This window comes from Oryzias latipes, chromosome 23, assembly GCF_053564925.1.
Source record: "Oryzias latipes strain Hd-rR chromosome 23, Olatipes_Hd-rR_3.1".
Lineage (NCBI taxonomy): Eukaryota > Metazoa > Chordata > Actinopteri > Beloniformes > Adrianichthyidae > Oryzias > Oryzias latipes.
Window position 1 is genome coordinate 20,127,607 of NC_136259.1, and position 27,123 is coordinate 20,154,729.

General features: G+C 37.8%; 2 protein-coding genes and 3 long non-coding RNA genes across 6 annotated transcripts; 2 read left to right on the forward strand and 3 right to left on the reverse strand.

Moving 5' to 3' along the window:
• The first annotated feature begins 1,661 nt into the window (after positions 1 to 1,661).
• Positions 1,662 to 4,133, forward strand: LOC144989343 (uncharacterized). The gene is made up of 2 exons (XR_013653485.1): positions 1,662 to 1,736; positions 3,938 to 4,133. It is a non-coding gene; the product is annotated as an uncharacterized LOC144989343 (long non-coding RNA).
• Positions 2,165 to 2,843, reverse strand: LOC144989342 (uncharacterized). The gene is made up of 4 exons (XR_013653484.1): positions 2,681 to 2,843; positions 2,537 to 2,609; positions 2,400 to 2,470; positions 2,165 to 2,305 (listed from the first exon to the last, which is right to left on the reverse strand). It is a non-coding gene; the product is annotated as an uncharacterized LOC144989342 (long non-coding RNA).
• On the reverse strand, positions 3,172 to 5,344 carry LOC101161109 (transcription factor Spi-C). 2 transcript variants are annotated; one of them, XM_004083187.5, is made up of 5 exons: positions 5,174 to 5,344; positions 4,971 to 5,058; positions 4,766 to 4,884; positions 4,575 to 4,677; positions 3,172 to 4,491 (listed from the first exon to the last, which is right to left on the reverse strand). In XM_004083187.5, the coding sequence occupies exons 1-5, from the start codon at positions 5,210 to 5,212 to the stop codon at positions 4,013 to 4,015; spliced, it is 828 nt and encodes a 275-aa protein (XP_004083235.2). In that variant the 5' UTR covers positions 5,213 to 5,344; the 3' UTR covers positions 3,172 to 4,012. The 2 variants fall into 2 exon arrangements, with proteins under 2 accessions (XP_004083235.2, XP_011489503.1); XM_011491201.4 differs by having other exon boundaries at positions 4,575 to 4,680.
• A 4,984-nt stretch (positions 5,345 to 10,328) lies between these two features.
• On the reverse strand, positions 10,329 to 14,495 carry LOC111946941 (uncharacterized). The gene is made up of 2 exons (XR_013653483.1): positions 14,070 to 14,495; positions 10,329 to 11,892 (listed from the first exon to the last, which is right to left on the reverse strand). It is a non-coding gene; the product is annotated as an uncharacterized LOC111946941 (long non-coding RNA).
• Positions 14,496 to 20,847: 6,352 nt separating this feature from the next.
• Positions 20,848 to 27,076, forward strand: atp6v1e1b (ATPase H+ transporting V1 subunit E1b). The gene is made up of 10 exons (XM_004083075.5): positions 20,848 to 20,987; positions 21,104 to 21,165; positions 22,489 to 22,554; positions 23,695 to 23,804; positions 24,036 to 24,102; positions 24,180 to 24,269; positions 24,585 to 24,653; positions 24,761 to 24,855; positions 25,479 to 25,566; positions 26,491 to 27,076. Exons 2-10 carry the CDS (start codon positions 21,133 to 21,135, stop codon positions 26,551 to 26,553), a joined length of 681 nt encoding a protein of 226 aa, XP_004083123.1. The 5' UTR covers positions 20,848 to 20,987; positions 21,104 to 21,132; the 3' UTR covers positions 26,554 to 27,076.
• Positions 27,077 to 27,123: the final 47 nt, after the last annotated feature.

A 27,123-nucleotide genomic window follows, 5' to 3' on the forward strand; every position in this document is an offset into this window, starting at 1 on the left:
CTTGATGGAAGTCCACACAGTTAAAAGTATTAATCAAACATTTAAAACATTTGACACAAGACCACATTCTTTTATGGAGGCATCTGATTGGTTAGTGTATAACTTGAATAATGTGCACTACAGAGAAAAATCATGAAAAAAATTAGTATTGGCAAGTACATGTTAAAAAAAGGTAGAGAAACAAGAATGGTTATTCTGACAAACAGAATGACTGAGTAAAGCTGTTGATTTGAAATGAGTTGAAAGGATTTAAGATTATATACAACATTTTGGGACTGTCTGACATAGGGCTGCACGATATAAGGAAAACTCGCGATATGCGATATTAGTTTTCAATATTGCGATGACGATATAACTTGCGATATATGAATAAATAACAAAACAACCAAAAACATCATTTTCCATTTCACTGCAACAGTTTAATTTAAATAAGATTTAACCCTAGTCTACATAGGAGGCAAACATAACATAAAAGAGCTCCATCCGATAGGTCAACAACTTGAGGGCTCAGATCTAATTGGTTAAATGCATAAAGGATTAATTTTATTTGTTAAATACTTCAAGCTGCCATAAGATTGTTTTAGAACATTTAAGGTAACCATTTATTTCAATTTTCACCGACTTTTGCGATATGTGTATTGCACAGCTTGATATTGCGATAACGATAAATTTGCGATTTAGTGTGCAGTCCTTGTCTGACATATCTTATTTTACTCTTGTAATTTTGTATACTAAGTTAGCATACACACATTTTTCAAACCTCTTGACTAAGGAAAACACAAAAAGCAGCACGAGAATATGCTTGTCAAAAATTATTCTACTTTTTGCCTCTTTATTTTTTTTGCATTCCCCATAAAATAAACAATGCAAGCGTATTGCATTCAATAAAAAACAAAAACAAAGGTGTTCTTCATTCTAATTTTTTCGTGTATTCAATAGAAAACAGGTGTTTTATTGTTCTAGTTTATGTATTCATATCTCTTTGCTTTTGTAGTTTATAGAAATAGTAGCACAAAGGACAGAAAAAATTTAGCATGAAAAACACATAAAAAATAGTTAAAAAAACACCAGTTTTTAAAAAGATTGAATACATCAAAATAATTAGAACGAAGAACACTCGTTCTTTTTTTAATTGAATGCATGTCTTTCCATCCCAAAAAAAAAATTTTTTTGCACTTATTATATTTTATTATTTCAGGATCAGTTTTAAGATAATATGTCAGTTTTGTGTCTGCCATATTTGGTGTTTTACTGCACTTTGACAACAGTAGAAGAATTAGAAAATTATTTAATTAACAGTTAAACACAGTAGATTAACAAAGTTGCATTTGAAGGTTAAAACATACCCTTAAAAATGTCAACATTTCTTTAACACACTTTATTATTAGTGATAAATTCATTTAGAAAAATCAACATGGTAAAGATGAAAACTACCAAAACATGAAAAACATGACATTCAGAAGAAAAACAACACAAGCTCTACATTGAGTCTACTGGTCTCTATGGTAACGCATCTGCAGCGACATCAAGGTGTTGTAACTAAACTGATAGGTGAGTTTCTTCTTTACTTTAAATATTTCTCCTGACCGGGCATAGTTCCTGAGCGCCCGTGACATTTTCTGGTAAGTCATGGGTCTCTTGTTCCCCTTCTTCTGCCCCCACAGCGCTGCCACCTGGTCCTTATTCCTGGAGGAAAAGCGGAAAACGCCGGTGGCCGCCGGCACCCAGGACAAACAGTGAGCCATGCTCGGGTCCTCCAGCATCTCAAACAGGAAGTGAAAGAGTCGCACTTTTCTACCTGCAGCCGTAGGAAAAACAGTAAATAGTTAGGAAATGATTCGCTGAAGATTCAAAGTGTATACAGGTTGCAGGCCATGCCAAACCAGTAACTGCTGGTTACAGTAAATCTTTTCCACAACTGCAACATTTCCCTGAAAATCTCTCGAGATGGCATGGAGGAGATTAAAGTTTGTAAACACTGCAGTTATCTGATAGATATGTAAAATCAGCCATTGACTTAAGCCGAGCACAGCTCTATTGTCTTTTGACGGTAAAGGGAAGGTCTCTTATTTACTCTTGCGGTATTGTTTCCCCAGGCTAATAGCAGCTGTGGCAATAACTGTATCTAATAACTAGAAAAGCAGAACTCACCACTCCCTGTTGCTGTGGCTTTGTGTTTTGCTGATTGTCTTGTTGATACAAAGTTTGGCACTGACCCACGCTCAGGCACTGATGCTGTCGTACTTTGGTGAAAGGCCGGTCGAGTGTCGTGTGCCAGGAAAGGTTGAGGGGCAGGTCTGATGCTCTTTGATGACATTATTTTACTTTTCAGTAACGGAACATCATCAGCAGAGTAACAAACAATGCAAAGATCAGTTTGAAGTCATTCTTATGCTTACAGAATGTTCTGTCCACGGTTGATTGTATGTTTCATTTGCAGGATCACCTGTAGTCCAGGACATCTTGTCTACTAAAAAAAAAGAGGAAATAATCAAAAAAGAAAAAACGTGAAAAATTAAATACTCTTTGGTCTTACCATTTTCTGAAGTAGTTTGTCTATAATATTCCTCCAGAAACTCTAATATCACCTCCAAATCAGACTGAGCATCCTAAAAGAAAAAAAGATCAACTTTAAAAGACATTTTATGGCATCTAAACGATCTCTGTCTGTTTTTTTTACCATAACCGCTGAGGATCTCCTTCAGTCCAGCCGTTGTAGTTAGGGAGAATTTCAACGAACTTCTGAACACTCAGGTCCTTGGAGACTTATTATATCCCCTATGGGAGTGGGCTCTATTCAAAACGTTTTCTCTACCCCGGGTTGACAAAAACAATGACCACCCATCCTACAAAGCCCCACCATCCTCACCAGACAACCGAGCACTGACCACATCCTCCCCGCTGAAGCAGATAAGACTTGGTCTCGAGGTTTCCCTCCCCACGCTGCTCTCTTTTCAGGAAAAAACCCTCTCGCTGGCATGTTTTTCCTCTCAGGATGTGTCTAAATTTTAGAATTTGCATGCCTGTTGCAATAATTCACTTTATTGGAGACACTGCCAAATACTTTGAAGGTAATTTTTCTTTTCTCTCTCTCTCTCTTTCTTTTCAATAACTTCAGAAGGTCACAAAAGAGTTGTATTATATTCAAACAATGTAAGAAACATACCAAACTCCATAGCATACAAACTTTATTTATAAAAAGAATAGCATTAACATATTTAAACTTTTAAATATTTATTATATATTAAACCATAAGAGACTAAGCAACACAGATAAATCATGCCAGTATTTATTTCCAGATTTTACTTTTTAGTAAAAGTTTTTAGTTTATATCTAAAGTAGCAAGTAAAAATTAACATTTTTAGATAGATCTAGCAAACAGAAAATCCAAATGATCTTTTTGTGTATTTATATTAATTTACACAATCTATCAAACAATTTACAGTAAATCTGTGTTTAAACCTCTTGTAATTAGTTTTTTTCTGTACACCTTACAATGCATTTGAATAAAATAGTTTAAACGATAATCTACAGTGTTTGCGTTATAAACTGTGACTAAACCTACAGATAGAAAACAATCTGTTGTACTGAGTTCATGATACTGCATAAAAGTAAGGAAAGCATTTACTTTAAAAGAAAATCTTATAGGAAAAACATGTTAAAAAAATGCTTAAATCATATTTTAAGTTTAAAAAAAGAAAGATGTTATTTTACTTTATTTCCAGTAGAAAAAAAAACTTAAATTGGTGAAACTAACTGATCCACCACTTAAACAGACAGCTAGAAAGAAAAAGTAAACTGTTTTGAAATTTTAATGTAATAGAAAAACATTCAATTATAAAAGTGGTTACAGTCATAGAAATGTACAAAATATTTACAAAAACTGCTGAAACAAGTGCAGTCCTTACTGATTTTGTTTTTGTTTGTTTTTTTGCAGGTGAATCTGCAGTCTGATTTTTCAACACACAAGCCCTAAAGTTTGCAGGTCGAACAAAATCCTCTGAACGGCAGCCTAGAGTTTGGCTGACGTGTGTGATGTGAAGCTTGTCGCCAGGTCATAGTCTTCCTGGAGCTGATAGTGTCCGTACCAGCCGGGCCAGTCTGTGCCCGCAGAACCACAGTAGCCCTGCTCAGCCGGGTTTTGCTGCTGGGTTTGGACCTGTGGTGCTGGGTGGCAGGGCAGGTGCATGGGTGCCTGTGCAGAGCCCAGCTTGTGCAGGATTTCGGCGTTGAACTGATAGGTGAGCTTACGGCGCACTTTGACTATCTCTCCTGTGCGGCTGTAGTTTCTTAAAGCTCTTGCCATTTTCTGGTAAGTCATGGTCTTACGGTTGCCCTTGCGCTGTCCCCAGCACTCAGCCAGCTTCTCCTTATTTTTGGAGACAAAGTGGAAAGTGCCACTGCCGCTGTCCGTCCACTGGATTGAGTCGCCCATGCTGGGGTCATTTAGGGCTTCATGGAGGTATTCATAAAGTCTGAGCTTTTTACGACCTAAAAGCAAGAAGAGAAGTTGGATTTAGTTATGGCTGTAAAACATAATGATGGAGTTTTCTTTTCAATCCAAATACAATCACCTTTACTGCTTCTCTGTGGTGGTAAGATGGAGTAAAAATGTGGGGTTTCGTTCTTCACTGAGTGGCTCGATGGGACATCCGTCATCGCCTGACTCCAAGACTGCTGCTGAAAGAATTACAAATCCAAATTTAACTCTCCGCCATCGCTACAAGCCGGACTTTCCATCCTATATATTCCTTATGGTACTTACAGTTGCGTCACTCCAGTCAAACACTGGAGCCGGGACGTCCGATGGGTGTGTGAAGAGACAGCGGATCTGACACGGCAGAGACGACTGCTGTAAACTCAGATGCTCGTAATATGTGTAATCTAGCAGAAAAAAAATGAAACTAGGTTCAACATTATTCAGTTTCCAATATAAAATATGTATGAAAGAAAGTAAATGCAAACTCTACCTGAATCATAGTATGAACTGTGCGAATGCTGTTGAAGCACATCGATTGCGTCCTGAAAGTGCTGGTTGATGTCGTGGTCTAAAGACATCTGACAGCGCAGAAAAAAAGCCAAAACATTAAAAACCTGCAACATTTTCCTTAATGTGACCAAATGTTCTGTATTAAGGCATTTTGTATACAAGCGCATCATTGTTACAACTCACCATCTTGTATGACTGAGTGTTTCCCTCAGCTGAGGACATTTCTAGTCCTAATATGTGAACCCCACTGCACTGACACAGGTACGCCGTGTGCACAGGTATTTATACATGGCCCAGCACCAAGACCTGTGAACAGGTGTTGGAGGTGCTCAAATATAATTTAGGCAAAGAGGACGGTCCATTTAAATGTGTTTACATCAAATACTTCTTCTTTTTTGGAAGCTGGGAGCTGACCATCTCTCTCTCTCTTGCTGTGAAGATACCAATCTACCAACAACAAAAGCTTTTTTCAAACTTGTTGAAGCTTGGAGTGCCACTGATTCTAGACCTGACCAAAGTATTTGCATACTGGGCACAAGTTTTATATCTAAACACATCTTCAGAGAGATCAGGCTTGTGCACATATATGCATCCGTGAAAAAGGAAAATGCTCTAGATCTCCAGTAAATACTGCACAGTAGAAAATTTACATGACAAACAAATGTATTTTTTTTTGTTTTTGCATCAAAAATGAATTGATGTCGTTTTCAGTTTCAAATGTAAACTTTTATTTTGAAATCCTGCAGAAAAGTTCATAAAAACAGAAAAATGCTATTAACTTTTTACTGTCCCTAGTAGAAAAAGTCAAAATGTTCGTCTTAACGCAACATTTTTCTCTTATATCAGCAAGCTTCAAAACTTTTATTTTGAAATCCTGCAAAAAATGTCCTGAAAACAGAAAAATGCAAATCATTTTTATTGCCCTTGCTTCTTATAGCAAAAGTTTTCCGTCTTATATCAACAATCTTCAATATAAAAGTTGTGACTATTTAGACCCAAATGTTGCAAACACCGCCTCATATAAGCAGGATTGTAAAGGTTAATAGTTAATTCTGAGCAGGCTACTGTTAAAGTCAGCACGTGTGCCTCTTTCCCCACAAAGCCAGCCCTCATGTTTAAATAAGCTTCAGTTTTTTGAGAAGTTATTTATCTCAAGGGCACAGTTTTAAATATCAACTGACTCGTTCCCACAGTTCCCCTTTCAGCTCATTACAGGTGTGAGTGCATGCAGTGTCAGGCTGGAAACATCCATTGAAACAATAAAATGGAAATGCACAGATTATGGAATGAACACATATTACATAATCTGCTTCCCCTTTGGACTTCGTTGATGTGGGATTTATCAATCCCATGTGGGGTTCTCACTTTTTTGGCTGTAAAATAAAACCATATGTTAAATATTTAACAACTTTATATGACAAACTTCTGGCGTGATTATCTGTCCTTCATGTATAATTATTCTACTCTGGAATTCTTTATTATTGCTTGAATGCTTATAAATGAGGATTTTGTGTTTTTCCCTGTTAGAATTTGTAAAATATTTGTAAAAAATACGTTAAAAAAAAGCACCTTGCTGCAGGAAATTACCATTGTGTTTGTGGTGTCTGCAAGCATGCAAACATACAAGGGAGTGCATGTGTTTCCTGCCTGTGCTGCAAACTGATAAAAGCTCAGAACCACAAACCTTGTCTCCTCTCCCGCTCCTTCGCTCCCTGTTTCCATTCGGGGTGAAGCTTCATAAATTAGAGGCCTCAGGCTGTCAGCAGCAGCAAAGCCTGAAGGCTGCGAACTGCCTTTGTGTTGCATTTGTTCTGCCCTGGAGATGATGGCCGGTGGTTGTCCGTCATGTGTGAACAAACGAAATGATCTGTGTGTGTTTTAGAGTTTGATCATCTGAGATACTGCACATGTCTGTGTGGGAACAGCCTAAGAAACTTAGAGAGCAGATCTACAGATCCCAACAGCTGATGCAAAGAGTCTAAAAAACCTATTTCATGCTAGCAAAGGTGATGACGTTCTTCCTAAAACTATTCAAGAGCTTCAATGTTAACATAACCTTTTTATCATGGTGAGCAATTATTCCACTCTAATCTAATCTGGGCCATTTAGTTTTCTTCTCTAGTCTTTTCCTGTTGTTGTTTTTTATGACCTCTGTTCTGCTCTCTGTTTGTTTTTTTGTTCTGTTTGGCTTTTTTTCTGTTCTGTTGTATACGGTTCTTATTCTGTTGTTCTAGGATTTTCTATCCTTTGCTTTCCGTTCTCCATCCTGTTCTCTCCTTTCTGATACTTTTGTCTGTTGCCGTCTTTGTTCCATTCTCTGTTCTTTACTGTTCTTTTCTCTGACCTGTTCTCTTTTCCTTTTTTCTGTCTTCTTTATTCCCTGTTCTGTTCTTCATTCTATTCTCTGTTCTGTGGAATATTTTCCTCTCTGTTCTCAGTTCTCTGGTCTCTGTTCTATTTTGTTCTGTCTTATGGTCTGTGTTCTGTTCTGACCTGTGTTTGCTATTATATATTCCTTATTATGTTCTCCGTTCTGTTTGGTATTTTGTTCTGTTTTGTTCTCCGGTTTGCTGTCTGTTTTCTTTTTGATTTTATTTTGTTTTCTGCGTTGTTTATAATTCAGTTTTTGGGTTCAGTTTTTTGTTCTTTCTTCTATGGCATTTGGTTCTTTTTTCTTTTTTGCTTTGTGTTTGGTTCTGTTCTTTGTCCTTTTTCTATGTCATTTCTTCTGTTCTATTTTGTTTCCATTTATTTCTATTCTACTGTGTTTTTTATTCTATTGTGCTCTCTGTTCTATCCCATGTTCTAATGTCATACATTCTGTGTTCTGCTTTCTTTTTGCTTTGTTCTATTCTTTTTTTCTGTTCTGTTATTTGCTTTGTTCTGTTCTCTTGTGTCTCTTGTTCTATTCAGGCTCTGTTCTGTTCTATGTTCTCATGTATTATATTCCATGTTGTTGTATTTTGGCTTTGGGTCTTTTCTTTTTGTTCAGTTCTGTAAATTGTTTTGTTTTCTGTTCTGTTCTATGTTCTGATATATTGGGTTCTATGTTCTGCTTTGTTTTGGATCTGGTTCTATTCTCTGTTGATGACTTGTTCTGTTCTGTCTTTTCTTCTTTTTCTGTTTTTGTTCTCTGATGTGTTTTATTATTTTCTGTTCTGTGTTTTTTCTTTTCACTTTTCAGTTCTATATACTGTTTTTCATTTTATTTTGTTCTCTGTTCTATTTTGTTTTGTTCTACGCTCGCTGGTCTTTTGCTTTTCTTTTCTCATTCACTTTTATCTGTTCTGTTCTGTTCTGTTCTGTTTTCTGTTCTCTGCCTCTTTCTCTTTTCTGCTTTGTCCAGACATTTTTTTTTTGTTTTTTACTCTGTTTCTGTTGTAAAACTTTTAAACTGTATAAGTAATTCAAATAGCTGATGAATGCTGCTAATTATTATGTCTAGAGAAACGTTTGATGGGGTGGAGAGGAAAAATATGAAGCGTCATGTATTGTATATGGCATTTTTTTTGTATTGCAGTATTATTTTCCAACACAGCAGCCGTGATGCAGCTGTGTGCCTCCGAACAAAGAAGCACTTTCCTTCCCCTTCTCATTTTTATTAGCTGCGTGCATTCTGGCTGCGGTGTGGGAACGGCACGCTAACCGCAACATAGTCAACACCATTGTTCTTTTTTATTTACTGGCACTTTATGAAAAAATCAAGAAGTGTTGAAGCCACACTTGTCTAAACCTATTGGCATGAATGCCTGTGTAACCACAGATTTATCATCGTTATCTGTGGAATCATTGTGTCCTGCACAAGAGCATCAGTTTAACAAAACTGTGCCTGGAGAAAGTGACTTTACCTGTTTTGGTGTTTTGAGGTGGTTTTAGATGGAACGGTTGTAACAAGTGTTTATTTTTATTATTTCAAGTTTTATATATCATAAAGTGCTTTATTTGAACTTCACATCTATCCTTTATTTTCCTAAAGTTTAAACAATTTGCATGTTCTCAGATTACTGCAATAAACAGGGTTGTCCACTAGAGGGCAGGAAGGAAACGGTACACCAAGCTTAAATGTTACTTTGAACAAAATTTAAGGTCAAAGTAAAATTCAAATAAGCCAACCATTCATTATTTAAGCTACAATTGGATTATTTTAACTTTCCTTGATTGTTTTTTAACCGTTTCTTCTTTTGGTACAGTGATAGCTTCGAGCTCTGATTTAGCTTTTTTCTAAAGCAACGTCCAGCTTGAACCAAATAAGCTGCTATTTCAGCTCCTAATGGTCATTAGACTGACAATAAAATGGGTTGGTATAAACGTATATGCTTTTCTGCCTCGCTTAAGGCCCAAAGCTCCTACACCCATGCACACACACACTGATGGAGGCTCCGCTACCAGACATGGTGCAAACCTGTAACTAGCTAGTGTTGGGGTTCAGTGTCTTGCCCAAGGACACTTCCTATACACAGGAAGGCAAACCTGCGATCCTGTGATCAAAGATCAACAACTCTGCCTCAGGAAAGGAGCCACCAGAGTCAAAACAATAGAAGATTACCCTTTTTTCTCCTTTTTAAAAAAATCTCTGCTCGTGTTTGGCTTAAATGTGGATCGCTCTGCAAATTCAAAGTTAAAAGACAATATCTTACATAAAAAATGATTATATAAAGCGCATTGCTAAACATTTTCAAGCTTTGCAGTTCCACGACACCTTTTTTTTGTTTGAAAGCAAAAAATTTTACCTGGTTTTATGAAAAAATCTATATTAAAATTAAAAATGAAATTTTGGTTTTAGCTTGATTTATTATCATTTTCATTTTTTTTGGGTCATGATACTGCAAAACCACAAAGAAATTTGAGGTTTTCAAATGACCAGGATTCAGTTTGATTTGTGATTGGGTTTAATGTTATTTTCTGAAACTTTTATCCTGAACAGATTGTTTACATCCACAAGGATTTTATGACCCTGCAGGCACATCATCAAACCTATTAATCCCACAGAGACTCATATAGGCATTAAAGGAAAATTAAATATTGTGGCCTGTTTAATTTTCTCACATAATTTTATGACATCCTTAAAATGTAAAATCGTTCTTGTGCTACAAAAGTGGAATTTTTGAGAGTGGGTGATCAGATTCTGCAGGAAAAATTATTTAATCAACCGAGCAACTTCTGATAAACATGAACCAGATTATGCAGACTTCTTTACCAAATGCAACATTTTTAGGTTTGTTTAAAAGCGTCTTTTTAAACAAAGCATCTTTGAAGTTGCTGATTGTTATCTAGTGGTCTTTTTCCACCATGATTAGAACAATCACAGGGAATGAGATAAATGGAAGACTCACAGATCGGTGGTGCACAAACATTTATGCCGTTTGTAGTCCTAAAAACACACACACTCGCAGAAAAAGCCCAAAATTATATTTTAAGTCAATTGTCTTGAAATGCATAAGAATGTGTTGCATAACATAAAAATATGAATCAGAAGTTCCAACATTGTTGGATGCTACTGTACCATATATTTTCTTTTAACTGTTTTATACTCAAGGCACTAAAAAGTCAAAGAAACCTGAATGTAAAAAGTAAAATGAAAATCTGGTTAACAAAAAAAAAAAATGAAATGAACCAGTGCTAAATGGGTTACCAAGTTCCAATCTACATTCAAAACCTTTCTTTACATAAAATAGATTATGAAAATATTAATCAAATGTGTGGTAAAGCAGAAGCGCTACAAGGAAATCCCTGTGGCATTAGTTCTGATTTAAATGTTCCACTGGTTTGTTGGACATTTTCAGTGGATTGCAGAGTAAAACTTTTATTGCATGTTATTGAAATAATCAAAGACACATTTATATAGTGTAACTGTATTTTTTACATTATGTTTTTTGCAGTTTACTGGCTAAAGTTTATTGAAGATCAGTTAAGTAAAGGCCGTTAGCTCTGCTTGGATCTGAGGTAGCACACGTTTCAATCAAATTAAAACAGAATCCAGAGGGTTAACTGGAATAAATTACTTGGAAATTGTTGAAATAGATGATATTATGAGTTGTTTTGAGATTCAAATGAGGTGTTTATTACTTCTTGCAGTAAGCTAAAGCGCCATACGCCAGCACTCCCACAGCAGCCACCAAAGCAGCGCCTCCCAACAGCAGCTCAAAGGAGCTCAGGGCTTTAGTCTTAGGAGTCATTGGCTCTACTTTCTGCTGTGGCTTTTCTTTAAGTAAATGTTCTTCCACATCCGTGAAGGGAATCTGTGAAAATGTTGGTTCTTGTGGATTCGTTTCTGAAGGCTCTGGAAGGATGGGTGCCAAAATGGAAGGAGGATGGAGACTTTGAATGGAAAAAGGCTCCTCTGCTTCAGAGGCTGTGGTTGATGGAACCGGGGTGGATGTGGTGGAGGGAGGATCCAGCTTGACGATGGGTAGAGGAGGGAGGGCCATTGGGGGGACCACATGCCTGAACTCCCGACTCGTTCGAGGCTCCTCTGCCGACACCAAGAGCTCCACAGTCTCTGGAGCCTGGAGTTCAGACCCCTCCTCCTCACCCAGCACACTAGCCTGCAGCTCCTCCTCGTCGTCCTCCTCCTCTCCTTTTCTTTTTTGTCTCTCCTCCCCCTCTTCGAGCATCTCTACCTCGTCTCGCTCCAGATGGACAATATCAGAATTGGAGGAATGATTCTCCTCCCCGGTTAATGCTGCTCCGTCACTGCTGTCCAGGCTCTTGGCATCCTCTGGGTCTACGTCACCCATCGTAGACCAGGACTCTGCCAACAAGCTCTCACTCTGCCAGGCTCCCAAACTCTCCATCTGGGTCAGAGGCAGAGAAGCAGGGCTGAGGGATCTGGCCTCTGAGCCTCCTCCATCCCCTCTGCTGAGCTCGACTGGGGCCTTTCCCTCCAGGATGTAGGCTGGCTGCTGCAGAGACAGTTGATAAGACAGTTAGTCACTAATCTCAGATCAGAACTTTAAATCGGGCCTCACTGGATCAGGGGAGTCCAGATATGGGAAGGTGAAAATGTGTTCATTCGGCCTGCATTCTTCGAACTTTTTTAACAGCACTTAATGCAAATGAACTATTTTATGAAAATACTGTTGCAAATTTTTGCTTCTTAAAGCAGAAATACATCTAAGTACATTTTTACCCTGTCAAATTCCAAATTTTAACAACGTGGGGATGAAAAAAATGGTTATCTTATATTAAAGTACAATCCAGATCAAATTTTTTAAGAATGTTCTGGGCCTATTTGAGTAATTGGCTTCCCACATATTATTGATTTTATGACGGGCCGGACTTTGGACATGCCTGCACTAGATCATGCACATACCAAACATTTCAGAATCCTCTCAAAACATCTCCAGATGAAGTTTTAGTTTCTGTTCAGACTCTCAGCTCAGACATTTTCACCTGTGTGTGTTCTTGTTGGCATCAGTGTTCTTGCCATTGGAAAAAACGACTCATTGGCTTACTCTGTGTTGCAGCTATCAATAGCCTCAACTCGCATATCTTTCTATGTTTAGGGATCATATACAGAACATTTCCATCTGCCAATCAGCAGACTGTGACTTTACTGACACAACATGGAGATAACTGTTCAGTTCATGAGCAGAATTGCAGCATTTCTCCGACTTTTCTCTTAATCCAAACTGAGTAAATGTTGAATTCCTGCTCTGGTTCATGAGCTAAGATGACCGTTTTTTGTTTTTTTGGGGGGAGTTCTGCTGGTCTCAAGGTGACCCTGTTGTTAGGGGCTGACTGTTGCAGCTCTTCACCCTTACGCCAGTCCCAAAATAGATATTTTCCCTCCTCACTCACAGGCGTAGTATCACATTCTCTGCCGTCTGTCCTCTCTCTGGTTTCAGAACATCGTTCATGCTTCAAAAGCTGCCTTAGTATGGCTTAAATCATGCAAAAAAAAAAAAAAAAAAAAAAAAATATATATATATATATATATATATATATATATATATATATATATATATATATATATATATATATATATATATATATATACATACATTTTTTTAACACCCTTATATTTTTTAGTTATTGTACATTTCCATAATGTATCTATTAGTTTTTTAATTTCCTGTCCTTGAGGTTGCACCCCCGCCTTTAGCCTACGGTGGCCGAGAACCGCCATTGCAGCAACAACAAAAGAAGTGCTAGTAGCTGGCTATCGTTAGGCACTAGCAACCCCGTGACCCTTAAAAGTAACAGATTAAAAAAATGAATGGATACTTTATAAATTACTTTTTTTATTTTTTCTGAGCATATTTCTTTATTTTTTTTAAACATGTGCTGTTACGGTTAAATCAATCTTTATCTCCTGAAAATTGAGTTTCATTCATTTAACTAACCTGTGAAAACCCCTCCCACAGAACTAGCAGTGCTGGTTGGTTTGCTAGCTCTTTTGTTTGCACGTAAATTTTGTGTTAAAAGATTTTCTGGTGCATGACTCTATTTCCAGATATATTAAAAATAGGGCTAAATTAACTGGCGCTAATTAGAGAATTAGTGATATGTGGCATGAAGGGGTTAAATAGCTCATACTCTTCCTTATGCTGCATTAGTCTACTTTCAGGACGAGTGGACAAAACCTAAATCAATGACGCCCCTCACACGTCACTGATTCAATGAGCCCTTATGTTGCCTCTTAAAAGCTTGTCAAGGGGCAGCAAAGGGTGATTTTGAATTTGATTGACCATTAGGAAAACATTTTAAGCTTTTGTAAATGCACGTTAAGACGAACAGTACTCGCCTTGCCTGTTTTTCTGTCCCCAGAAGAACCAAGTGTTACTATTCCTTTATGGCCTACTTGAGTAATTGGCTTCCCACAAATCCTATTCCAACAAAAGCAGACTTATGCTCAATTGAATGCATGATTTAGGCCACGCTATCTGTGCTAAAGCGCAACACAGACAGTGTGATTTCGTAAGGTCAGATTTGATGTCGCAGAAAATGTTTCTTGTCAGGTAATTTGCTTTCTTTTTGGTTTTAAACTATTTATCTTAGATTTCTGTAAACTCTTTGAATATTTTCCCAAACTGTGTGTTGAATGAATTTAAAGGAGAGAAGTGAGTTCCCAGCATACCTTTGTCCTCTCTGGTCAGCGTTTGGATGGGTCCCCAGATGAGGAGCAGACCAAAGTGTAGTTCGCATTCAGACACAAAGCCACAAATCAGCAGACGTTCGTGCTACAGCTGGCACAGGAATGGCATCGTGGACAAGTTGTTCAGACCTGACTCTCCCTCCCACTCTGACCCATACCGCCTCCCAAATCCATGACAGAACATTTGGCAGAGAGGAGTCAGTGCTGACTTTGCTTTCATACAAACAGAAAACAAGTAAACAAGAAAATAATTGAGTGAAAAGTTGAATGCCTTCCAATGGATGGGGGAAAGTTAGGGGGCAATGATTTCATCCAAGTAAACACTGCTTTGACTTTTATGTTTACAGTCCAAACAGCAGATTACCAGAGTGCACAACAGCAGCATCTGACCCTGAGTGGAAAATGCCTGTCAGACACGGAGAAGAGCTATTTTTGATGCTGAACTTTCCAGCTTTTAGCTCCCTCTGCTGGCGAGAGCAGCACATTGGGACAGATTTGATTATTTTTTTTACCTAGCAGAACTCTGCTACTGCTTTTGAATTTCCCAAACCTTCATTTGCTCTGATTTTTTTAACATTAGAACAGCAAACATGTTTTATATAAAAGTTTAATAACAGTTGAACAAAATAAACGTTTTATAATAGAAAAACTACAAACATCCCCATTGATTTTTCTTAAAAACTATGACAAGAAAGTAAAAAAAAACAAAAAAACTCAGTGAATCCAAATTGCTGTATGCACCAGAGGAGATAATTCTATTTTTAAAAATTCATTCCAAAGAGTCTTTGTTAGTGTTGGTTTATAGTGTTGGTTTATATTAGGATAAGATGAAATAGTATACATGAGATATTAAAAAACAGGAAGACATCGACCCACCATATGGAAATTCCAGAGTTAATATAGCAATTTAAGACAGTCAACTCTACAGTACAAATGTTTTTAAATTTAAAAGTTATGTTAGGAAATACTTTACACTTTCTTAAGTTCTTCTTTGTTTTTTTGCCTCTGTAAAGTGAGCATTGGTTTCAGCTGGATGATTGTCATTTAATCATAATTGACATTGATATAAGGTCACATATTTAACCTTTGTGTAAGGACAGCACAGAATAAAACAGGATATTTGTTGAATGTCAAATTTGTTTTAAATGTAAATGAGGAAAATGCATAATAATCAATGTTTTAGCATAGCTGGGTCATAATTATGCCAGAATTAGCACAGAAGCTAATTGTTGTCTGTTGTTCTAAGGCAGGTAAAAAAAACAAAAGAAACATGCAGACATTGCAAACAAAGAGAAAGGCATATAGCTTATACAGCACAGTAGAGACAAAACGTCAATGTTCACATTAAAAATCAAGCAATCTAGAACAAAAAACTCTGGCAGCAATGGATCTAAAGAATCATTTCAAAGGATTTTTAAATTCTGTAAAATTTGCACAGTTTTTTGTATGACTGGGCAGTGTGTTCCAAAATTTTGCACCACCTGGGGCCTGTTTCAGAAAGGAGGTTAAGTGTAAACTCTGAGTGCATTAACCCTGAAATCAGGGAAACCCTGGGTTTTCCGTTTCAGAATGGGAGGTTTGTTAAACCAGAGAAAGCAGAGTAAGTCAAACCCGTTTCTGAAAGAGAGGTAATTTATACTCGGAGTCCGTATCCATGGTTACTTATGCTGTGAACCTAACCTGGTCGGGAGCAGGTTTTATTCTCCAAACTCGAAGTTTCTGCTGGTCCCCTCCCCTTTTTAAAGACGAAGCGGTATTTTTCGCTTTAACCTTCATTGCCCAAATGTCCGTCACACAGAGACGGTCTAAGTGACAAGAATGGCTTGTCCTTTTTTGGAGGACCCAATAGACGAGGAGGCTGCATTAATTTGTAGAGAATTACATTTACCTCGTACGAGGATTTTGAGAAGACTCGATTTCTTTTTCACTTTTAACTGCTGCCATGTTCTTTTAATTCCTGCAGGATTGCATCTACGTGAAAATGAAATCAGGGACTTTGAATTAGATTAATGTAACAATTATCTTATGGAAACACAATTTGCTAGCACTGCTTACTTTCTTAATCCCGTATAAACCTATACCACTTGATCAATACAAGGGTAGTGTTGCAGTGTGTGTGTGCTGAGCGGGGTGCGAGCCACGAGAGACAAGGGGAGGGGCGAGTGCAGGTGCAGATGGGGGGGGGGGGGTGAGCACGGAGCAGAGGTGTGTCTTCTTTCTCTTTCGGCTTTTCCCATCAGGGGTCGCCACAGCGAATCATCCTTTTCCACCTCACTCTATCATGAACATCAGGTGTGTGCGTGGAATATATTGTGTGTTCGGAGGACCGAGCACTTAGTTAAATAAAGAGAAGGTGTCATTCCCAGAATAACTGTTTTGGAGTCATTCTTAATCCGCTCTGGAGGTTGAGGGTTTCCAACGGGAAGTGAACCCCGAAGGAGAATTCCCTTCGGCCCTGAAGGAAATCTCCCCTGCGCTTCTGACCACGGTCGGAAAGACGAGAGAAAAGAAAGGAGAAGTCTTCGCGCAGCGAAAGGCTCAACAGTAGACAAAAGTTCACTTTTAAAAACACAATTGCATGTATTAATATTAAACTGACCAACGTTTGCAAGAGGGGAAGGTTAGCAAAAAAGTCCTCTAAACATTACAGACGTTAAAGGCATTTTTCCCCAGATTGGTTCTGTACACTATGCAGCATTTCATGCATTTACACCAGGAATAACACTTCAAAAGTACACCTTAATATCGCCATTTTTTATTTCACTCCTTACGCTATTTAAAAAGTTATTACAGTCAATATTTTATAACAATGATTTAAATGCAAACTTAGGCATTAACTTGAGCAGCTATGTTTTCCACGCTAACTGTCTCTGTTTTGCAGATGCAGCGGTGTTGCTTTTCTTCCGTAATATGTGCTCATATTCACTGTAACTCTGCAGCAGCACGTCAAGTTCAGCTGCCGAAAAATACGCAGACCTCTTTTTTTCACGGTTGCCATGGTGACTCGTGATATCTGCGCTCCATTGATAATGGCTTCTTATAGTCGCGGTGCGCACGCTCACCTCCGAATCAGTCCACTCAGAGTTGATTGATCTAACTCGGATCAGCTTCTCTGAAACAGAAAACTCAGAGTTGTTAATCTCCCGATTGACCAACTCAGAGTTCAAGTTCAACCTCAGAGTTGGTTGAACCTCCTTTCTGAAACAGGCCCCCGGTTAAAGCTCTGGGGGGTATTCCAGGAAGCATGTTTAAACTAGCCTGACTTTGAGCCTGAACTCTGGCTGAAATCCGCCTGAACTTGCTTACTCTGGGTATGTCGGTTCCAAAAGACCGGATATGAGTTGGCGTAATTACGCTCGACTTGGTAACCCTGGGTTAACGCACGGTACATAAAGACATTCTCAATAGATCGCCGATTTCTGGAGTCACCATGGAAACGCGTGGAGAAAAAAAAAGAAAGCGCGACACTTGAGACGGAAGTGAGACGGAGTCTGAGATTTTAATGACGGCGGTTAAAAATTATAAGTCCATCAAAAAAGTAACACGGCTGAAAAATAATTCAAATAATTTAGTTAAATTTATTCAAACACAATAATTGTTTATACAACTCAAATTTACGTATTTATCTAACTAAATGTCACATTACTCCATTAATCTTTTTTCCATCTTAATTACTTATATTTCTTGAACTTTCATATGTCTAAGTTTGAGCCGGCAGATATGCTCATTTTTACAACAATAAAAAGAACGGGAAAAAATGCACCGAGTGCAAAAACTCATCAAAGAATTTTCCGTCACTGTCATAACAGTATTAAGTGGTAGGGGTGCTATATAAACTTATCATCCTATCCTTTACTCTCACTCATGGTGCAGAGACGTAAGCATAGTAGGATAAAATAGCTCGGCCAAACACGGTGAAACACAGTAAAACAGCTATACAACTAAACACATTTTGTAAAAAACCCACACTTAAACCCAAATCCGTCCAGACAGGCAAAGGGAATGATATCCCAGAATCCCTTGCGGTGCCGATCTAACAGCAGCATCAAAGTTACACCTACTTAATTGAATTAATTTGAACGAAAGGAAAATAACTGTCTGAAAACTACGTGTAATTTTTAACAAAAAAATTTCTAACAAAAAAAATGATTTATCTTAACTGAAGCAAATAATTACGTTAGATCAAAGTAAAAAAGTTTATCTTGTGGTCTTATCACCCTCTCATGGTGGAAAAAGTATTATCTGAGCTTTTTCATCAACTAAATCATCTTCAAATGGACACGCCATGCTGCTTCACCTCTCTGTAAACAAACTAAGCTTCAACTAAACCTGCTCCGGACCAGGTTATGTTCAGAGCATGAGTTGCCATGGTAACTTGACCTACCCTGAAACATACCTCCATTTCTGGAACCGAAAGCTGAGGTTATCAACTTTCTTAGCCTCAAACTTATCGTGGGAGCTAGCATAACCTGCTTTCTGGAATACCCCCCAGGTAACAAATATACACTGACCAAAAATATAAACGCAAACTTTTGTTATTGCTCCCATTTTTTATGGTATGAACTCAAAGATGTGAAACATTTTCCACATACACAAAATAACCAGTTCTCTGAAATATTGTTCACAAATCTATCTAAATCTGTGATAGTGAGCACTTCTCCTTTGCCAAGACAATCCATCCCACCTCACAGGTGTGCCATATCAAGATGCTGATTAGACAGCATGATTATTGCACAGGTGGGCCTTAGACTGGCCACAAGAAGAGGCCACTCTGAAATCTTCAGTTGTATCACACAGCACAATGCCACAGATGTCGCAAGTTTTGAGGGAGCGTGCAATTGGCATGCTGATAGCAGGAATGTCCACCAGAGCTGTTGCTAGGGAATTGAATGTCCATTTCTCCACCATAAGCCGTCTCCAAAGGCGTTTGCGAGAATTTGGCAGCACATCCAACCGGCCTCACAACCGCAGACCACGTGTAACCACACCAGCCCAGGACCTCCACATCCAGCATGTCCACCTCCAAGATCGTCTGAGACTAGCCAGTCGGACAGCTGCTGAAACAATCGGTTTGCATAACCACAGAATTTCTGCACAAACTGTCAGAAACCGTCTCAGGGAAGCTCATCTGCATGCTCGTCAACCTCATTGAGGTCTCGACCTCACTCCAGTTCGTCGTCGTAACCGACTTGAGTGGGCAAATGCTCACATGCGATGGCGTCTGGCACGTTGGAGAGGTGTTCTCTTCACGGATGAATCCCGGTTTATACTGTTCAGGGCAGATGGCAGACAGCGTGTGTGGCGTCGTGTAGGTGAGTGGTTTTCTGATGTCAATGTTGTGGATTGAGTAGCCCATGGTGGTGGAAGGGTTATGGTATGGGCAGGCATATGTTATGGGCGAAGAACACAGGTGCATTTCATTGATGGCATTTTGAATGCACAGAGATACCGTGACGAGATCCTGGGGCCCATTGTTGTGCCGTACATCCAACAACATCACCTCATGTTGCAGCATGATAATGCACGGCCCCATGTTGCAAGGATCTGTACACAATTCTTGGAAGCTGAAAACATCCCAGTTCTTGCATGGCCAACATACTCACCGGACATGTCACCCATTGAGCATGTTTGGGATGCTCTGGATCAGCGTATACGACAGTGTGTTCCAGTTCCCGCCAATATCCAGCAACTTCGCACAGCTATTGAAGAAAAATGGACCAACATTCCACAGGCCACAATAGACAACCTGATCAACTCTATGTGATAGAGATGTGTCGCACTTCATGAGGCAAATGGTGGTCACACCAGAAACTGACTGGTTGTCTGAGACCCCTGACCCCCTCAATAAAACAGAAGATTTCAGAGTGGCCTTTTCTTGTGGCCAGTCTAAGGCACACCTGTGCAATAATCATGCTGTCTAATCTGCATCTTGATGTGGCACACCTGTGAGGTGGGATGGATTGTCTTGGCAAAGGAGAAGCGCTCACTATCACAGATTTAGACAGATTTGTGAAGAATATTTCAGAGAACTGGTTATTTTGTGTATGTGGAAAATGTTTCACATCTTTTAGTTCATACCATAAAAAATGGGAGCAATAAAAAAAGTGTTGTGTTTATATTTTTGGTCAGTGTACCTACACTGTTTTTCTTATGAATAAATTCACTACAAGTGGGGGAGCAAGCCCAAACATGCAAAGAGAATCCATACTGAGAAAGGAGTACATTAAGAAAATGATATTTTACTGGAATATTTACAAAATTAACACAATTTCTTTCGAAAATAAAATTTTCTTATGTGTACACGAGTCAATTTAAGGATAAGTATGGTAGTTTTTATCGTATTGTTTTTTTTCTTTTGCTGTAGTAATTTTTTTTTAAAGACGCTACATTTTTTGGTGCTATAATTAAAATTAAAAAATTAAAATAAAAATTAAATGAAAATGTAGGAAGAAAAACAGTAACTACTTAGTTTTATGTAAAGAATAATTCATATTTAGTGTTAAATAAGCTAGATTTGACTGACTTGAACCGCTTTTTATTTTTTTATCCTGAAACTAACATATATGTCAAAAGTATAAACTAACTTGTAGTACTGACATCTAAAGTTCTGTCTGATAAAACAAGAACCTAAGATGTCAGTTATCGATACAGACACTATGAACTTTATTGAACTAACTTTTAGTACGTTTTAAAAGTAAAAAATAATAATGATAAAAGGAAACGAAAAGCGAATCTAGGATTTTTTCTCTAGAGTACATCATTTTGTCAGAACACAGCCCATTGGCTAACATACCGGAAGTGTACATCATGTGACCTCGTAAATCAGCTGATCCAGCGTAGACATCTTAGCGAGTCACGACTGCGGCGATTGATTCAAACCTTCTCAACCGTGATTCTCGGGTATTGCAACACTTCATTAACGATTCTGTCTCTAACTTAAATCTTACTGATCTTATTGACGGTGTCGTTTAGTTACTTCCAGATTTTGCTGATTGTTTTTATCCCGTTTCCGGCAGGCCTCGGCGGATCTTTGACAGCTGCAACCATGGCGCTCAGCGATGCTGACGTTCAGAAACAGGTAAGTAGGGACTGTTACCTTTAACACGCCTCCATTAAACCCCTATAAAACATCGCCTTTACTCGTTATAAATGCAGGAAAAGGATGTTGTTTTTCTTCTCGAAGTGTGTGTTAGCGATGACATTGAGAGTAGCAGTATGAGCTAGCATAAATGTTGCTGTTTTCATTAGTAATCATTGTAGATTTTTGTTCGGGATATAAAACAGCACTTCCGGTTTTCGTTTGCCTGTCCTTTGTTTTATTTATTTATTTATTTTTCACATAATTAATGACCTGGTTTGTAAACGATGTCTGACACACAGGAACATATTCCCACGTGATCACATGATCATGAACACATGCGCAATGAGGAACTGAGGCCGTTTCTGTTGGGAAATTCAACTTTAAGAACTCCAACTGAGCCGTTTGCTTCTTTACAACCAAACACCAGTCTGAAGGTTACAAAATGTGGTCAAAATTAGCCAATAATCAGGAAAAAATTACGTTTAAGACATATTTATTAATTAATTTATGTATTTATTGTTTATTAACACTTAATAACCCACAATTATATTAGCTTTGAGGCAATTTTAAGCTAAACAATCTGTTTATTATGACAAGACTTTAAACTCTCAATCTCAATCTTTTTTTTAAATGTTTTTTTATTTAAAGTCCCACTCTGATCATCTTTGTTGTATTCTGAAAGTGGTCCCAGTCGTCTTTTTATTATAAATTTGCCGTTTTTAGTCAAAATCAAAGAAACCTGTGTCGTTGTCATGGACGTAGTTGCTGCATAGCGGCAGGAGTTAAACAGAAATTCACTCTACGTTGTTTTAAAATCTCTTGAATTATTAGAACAGGATATATCGTTGGGTGTGTTTTTCCACTTAGTGTAGATTTGGTTGTTGTCAAAACATTCCTCACCAAAGTGATGGAACGGCTGCATAAATACACACCCGTATGAGAAGTGATCTCTAAATATTGCTTAGAACACACGCCTTCCTCAAAGGTTCTTATGGCATTTTTTAATGTACCATTCAGCCTGTATATGCAAAAATCCCATTAAAATGTAAAACTTTGAGTATCCCTAACTTTACTTTTATACTAATTCAACCTCTACGTCTGTGTATAAATTTTGTTTGTCTCTGTTAAGTTTAAAAAATTAGACGCCAAAACCGTCTTTAGTCTTCTGAATGTTTGTTTTTTGGCATTTCTGAGAAACTAAGGGCATACATTTGACATAACATGATGAAAAAGTTTGAAAAAACTGTATTAGAATATTGAATTTATTGATATAAACACAGCATTTGTTGTTTCATCCTTTTATTGTGTGTCTCCTCACAGATCAAGCATATGATGGCCTTTATCGAACAGGAGGCCAATGAGAAGGCAGAGGAGATCGATGCAAAGGTACAAAACATGCTCAGCCACACAGGGGCCTTCAGAGTCTCAGTTGTTTAGAGTGAAGGTGGATGTGTTTATTCCTTTATACTGATGACTTGAATAAAATGCAACTCATTTTTTAAATTAAATACATAAACATCCCAGCAGATGCAGATTATTAAAATGCAAAGTTGTTAAAAAAAAGCAAAAGCTAAACACATAGCCAGGCTTTATTCTGTTCTTTTTTCAAGAAATTTATTGAAATATAGAACAAATATTGAATAATTTTAAGTAGACTTTTTGTATTTTTTACATTTTCGGCAATGACGTCTTGGGTATCCTGCTCAAGGGCACATCAGCTGTAGAGCAAAGCAACTGAACTCTCAACCCTTGGATTGGCAAACAGCCACATACCCCTCTGATTTATATATCAATGGCCAAAATACAAAAAACCTATCTGGAGAAAAAAAAAGTCCCTCTTTTCGGGAAACAAGAAAAATGTGTTTTAAATATTCCAATCAGTGCTGATTGGGGGTTTGTCTCGTGACCTTCATGTTGATAAAAAGGGCACGTCTTTCTCCCAAATTCATCTTAAAATGTGGAGTCTTCCTTTTTTTTCCCACCATGTAATGTAAGAAATTAAAATCTAAAAATTAGATGGATAGATGGGACGTTTTGTGATATGGCCATTTCTTTTTTTGTTTTTTTGTTTGTTTTTTACCTCGGATTTGAATCTGAAATCAGTCACTTACTCAGAAATTTTAGAATTTGTAATGGCAGCTCTTACATTTCCTGTATTGTGCAACTTATTGCATCTTTTTTTTACAAAAAAAGGAGGTTCAAAGATTCGTGTAAAAAGGTCTTCCCATAAAAAATTTACTTTTTACATATAGTGATAAAAGATACTTATCAAATTAAAAATACATTAGCAAGTTAGATTTTTTACTACAAATACATAAAAGTTATTTTTTCCATTTATTCTTTGTAAAAAGGGTTATTTCCTTTCATTATATTACGTGCTTTTCTTTCAATGATGCTCTTATTTACCATTAAAAATGTTGCATAAAAAAGCTCAGAAAAAGTTTGGAATGACACCTTCAATCGTAAAATTCAAATTATATAACCTTTTTTTTTTTTAGTGGAGTTAACCGTTTTCTCCTCCTGCAGGCAGAGGAGGAGTTCAACATCGAGAAGGGCCGTCTTGTCCAAACCCAGAGGCTGAAGATTATGGAGTACTATGAGAAGAAGGAGAAGCAGATAGAGCAACAGAAGAAAATGTGAGTCATGGCGAGACATCACGGGACGCAGCACGTCTTTCCTTCTTTGTCACTTCAACCGCTTTGAGAACAAAGGAACGGTTGTGTGCGTGACAGCGGCCTCTGTAACTCTGTTTAAAGACCTCACCTAGCTGTAACCTATCAGAATCCCGCCTCCAAACAGTTGACCACACTTTCACCTACAGCTAACTTAAAAGGCTCCAACATGTGTGTTATTTGTCTCTCTAACAGCCAAATGTCCAACCTGATGAATCAGGCTCGACTGAAGGTGCTGAAGGCGCGCGATGATATGATCTCGGTTTGTGCTTTTTTTCTACTATTATCCTAACATTAAAATAACTAAGATGTGTAATAGTCTGGCATATCTGGCTTCAGGACATGCTCAACGAGGCCCGCCAGCGGCTCACCAACATCGCCAAAGACCCGTCCAGGTATGCAGGTCTGATGGACGGGTTGCTCATGCAGGTTAGTATTACCTAAAGCTGCCACATTCAGATCCATACAGCCTAAATCTTTGTTAATTTATATGCATGAATACTTTATATAATTTTTTTTTATTAAAAAAAAAAGTTTTATAAAGAATTTAAAGGAAAAAGTCCTAAAATATTAAGCTGTGTGTAGTCAAATATTAATGTTCTAAATAATTTAATTTAAATATATGTTGCACTTTTTGTGAAAACATCTTTTTGTCCATTAGTATAAACCCCTCCAATGCAAATTACAGAAAAGAAATCATCATGCAATTAGAATTTTTTTATATTATAATTTCTTTTATATCAGGGGTTCTATCAGCTGTTGGAGCCTAAAGTGACAATTCGCTGCCGTAAGCAAGATGTTCAGCTTGTGCAGGTGAGGAGATGGTTTCACAGCAGCCATTTTAAGGTCATAGTAATGTAAATTCAAAACATTTGTCTGAATGAATGGAAACCCTAAGTTTGAGTTGAATTTCCTCTCAGGCCTCCATCCAGAAAAACATCCCCATTTACAAAGCGGCTGTAAAGAACAGCTTGGAGGTTCGCATCGACCAGGAGAACTTCCTTCCTTCAGACGTGTAAGCCGGATCACAACATCACTAAAGTTACAGCTCGAATCGCCTTGACTCGCCTTTTTCCCACCTTTCATTAGATTTTAGGTACCACCTTTGTGTGGGCGGAGCTTGTTTAGAAAGCAGCTAAAACAGTCAAACAGCTGCTATTTTATCCTGCTGTTTTCTGACAAGAGGGTCTGTAGGTCGCCTCCATCACTGGTTGCTCTGCGCCAAGAGTCGAATCGAATCGTAGTTTATTGTCACATGTACAGCTTTCATCCTGACATACAATCTGCTGTTCCAGTACAACCCGAATAAGATCAGACATGATCTTCTAATGAATTTCTAATGACTTCCTGCAGAAACTTTGTCTTTTACAACTATGCAGGTTTTTTTGATTTTGGCTAAAAATAAAAGCATAATCATAATTAAATAAATAAACACAAGTAACGTTTTAAATCAGTTCAAAAGATGATCAAGGTGAGACGTTAAAAGCTCGGTATGGCACCAAGTGGAAACGCCTAAAATTTAAGTAGAGCCTGTCCAACCCGTGCTGAGTCAGTACTAATGGAAATGCAACATAAGTGAGGAATTTTTCTTTACATTTGGGCATCTTCTCCATTGAATAATTGTATCTCTGTCTGCAGGTCTGGAGGTATTGAGATCTATAACGCAAACGGAAAGATTAAAGTGTCGAACACCCTGGAGAGCAGACTGGATCTCATGGCTCAGCAGGTTGGGAAATACAGATCAAAAATTCCAGCAACTCTTTGTGAAAACCTTGTAAAGACTACGTTAGACTGCTGTCATTGCCAACAAAGGATATATAAAAAAGTACTGAGCTGAACTTTTGTTATTGACCAAACACTTATATACTTATACCAATACTTCTTTTCCACCATAATTTACATATAAACTTTTTAAAAATCAGACAATGTGATTTTTCTGGATTTTTTTATTTTTATTTTGTCTCTCATAGTTGAGGTTTACCTATGATTAAAAGTACAGGCTTCTCTCATCTTTTAAAGTGGGAGAACTTGCACAATTGGTGGCTTACTAAACACACATATGGTTTACTCTTCGAATAGTTTGAATAGTTGGTGTGCTTAGAGCACACTTTTAGCACAGCGTGCAACAACAAAAGCTCATTCTGTCTTTTAGACAGAAATTGTGCACCAGTTGTGCAAGTGGGAGAACTTGCACAGAGAACTTGGCTGACTAAATACTTTTTTGCCCGACTGTAATTTTTATTTTTATAATGGCACTAATACTCAGCAGTATAAAACACAGAACCTATTTAGGGAGTGTTTCTTTAACTCTATAAAGGTATTACCACCGTTTCAATATATTGAAATATTTGATGATTGATAAAATGGATGAGGCCACATTTCTTTACTTGTAAATTGTATTTTTATTCCTTTGCAATAATGACTCCTCTGTGAACTAACTGAATAGAAAATTGACTTTTACATTAGGTAACTTTAGTTGTTGCTGAATTAAATTACCATTTAAATACATTTAGCTAAGATTAGATTAACGTAACCTTACTGAAAGTATAAAAAACAAAAGAGTTGCCTGCTGTGCACCCCGAGCTACAACTGCTTCTATTAAAACTGTGTCAACAGATTGTTAGATGTGAACGTGTTGCTTTGTTTTCAGATGATGCCTGAAATCCGAGTCGCCCTCTTCGGTGCCAACCCAAACCGGAAGTTTTTGGACTAAAAACCTCTGCAATTTTTTATTTTGTCTGATGAAAGACTCCATTCCTCTGTCTGTAAAACCAAATTTCTGAAGCTGAAGAAGCATATTGTTGTTGTGGTGTGGTGCTCTGCTGTATTTTCCTGTGTATTAGAAGGTTGAGATGGATGCCGGAGCGGTTTACATCGCGATACTTCAGGGATCGAGCGATTGGCCGGACGTTTTAACGCGCTGCTCCTCTAACTGGATCAGTCTTTATAACAAACACGGCTTCTGTGTCAGCGCTTCCTGCAGCACATTATAAGTTGCGTGGATCATCGTTTAGGTAATGGATGTCTGCTCCAACCAATCATAGACAAACAAACAGCATCCTAGAGACAAAACTGAATGCCCCACTTCACCAAACAGTCAAAAAAATCCTATCATTCCAGGAAATATGTGTGTGTATATGAGGTTAACAGATGTAACGATGCATATTTGTTGGGTTTTTGTTTTGCTTGTCTTGCTGAAAATGTGTAAAAAAATAAAATAAAAGTATACGTCGTTAGTGTCTGGTCTGCTCTTTCTGTCCCACCCTGTCCATTCATGCTTCAT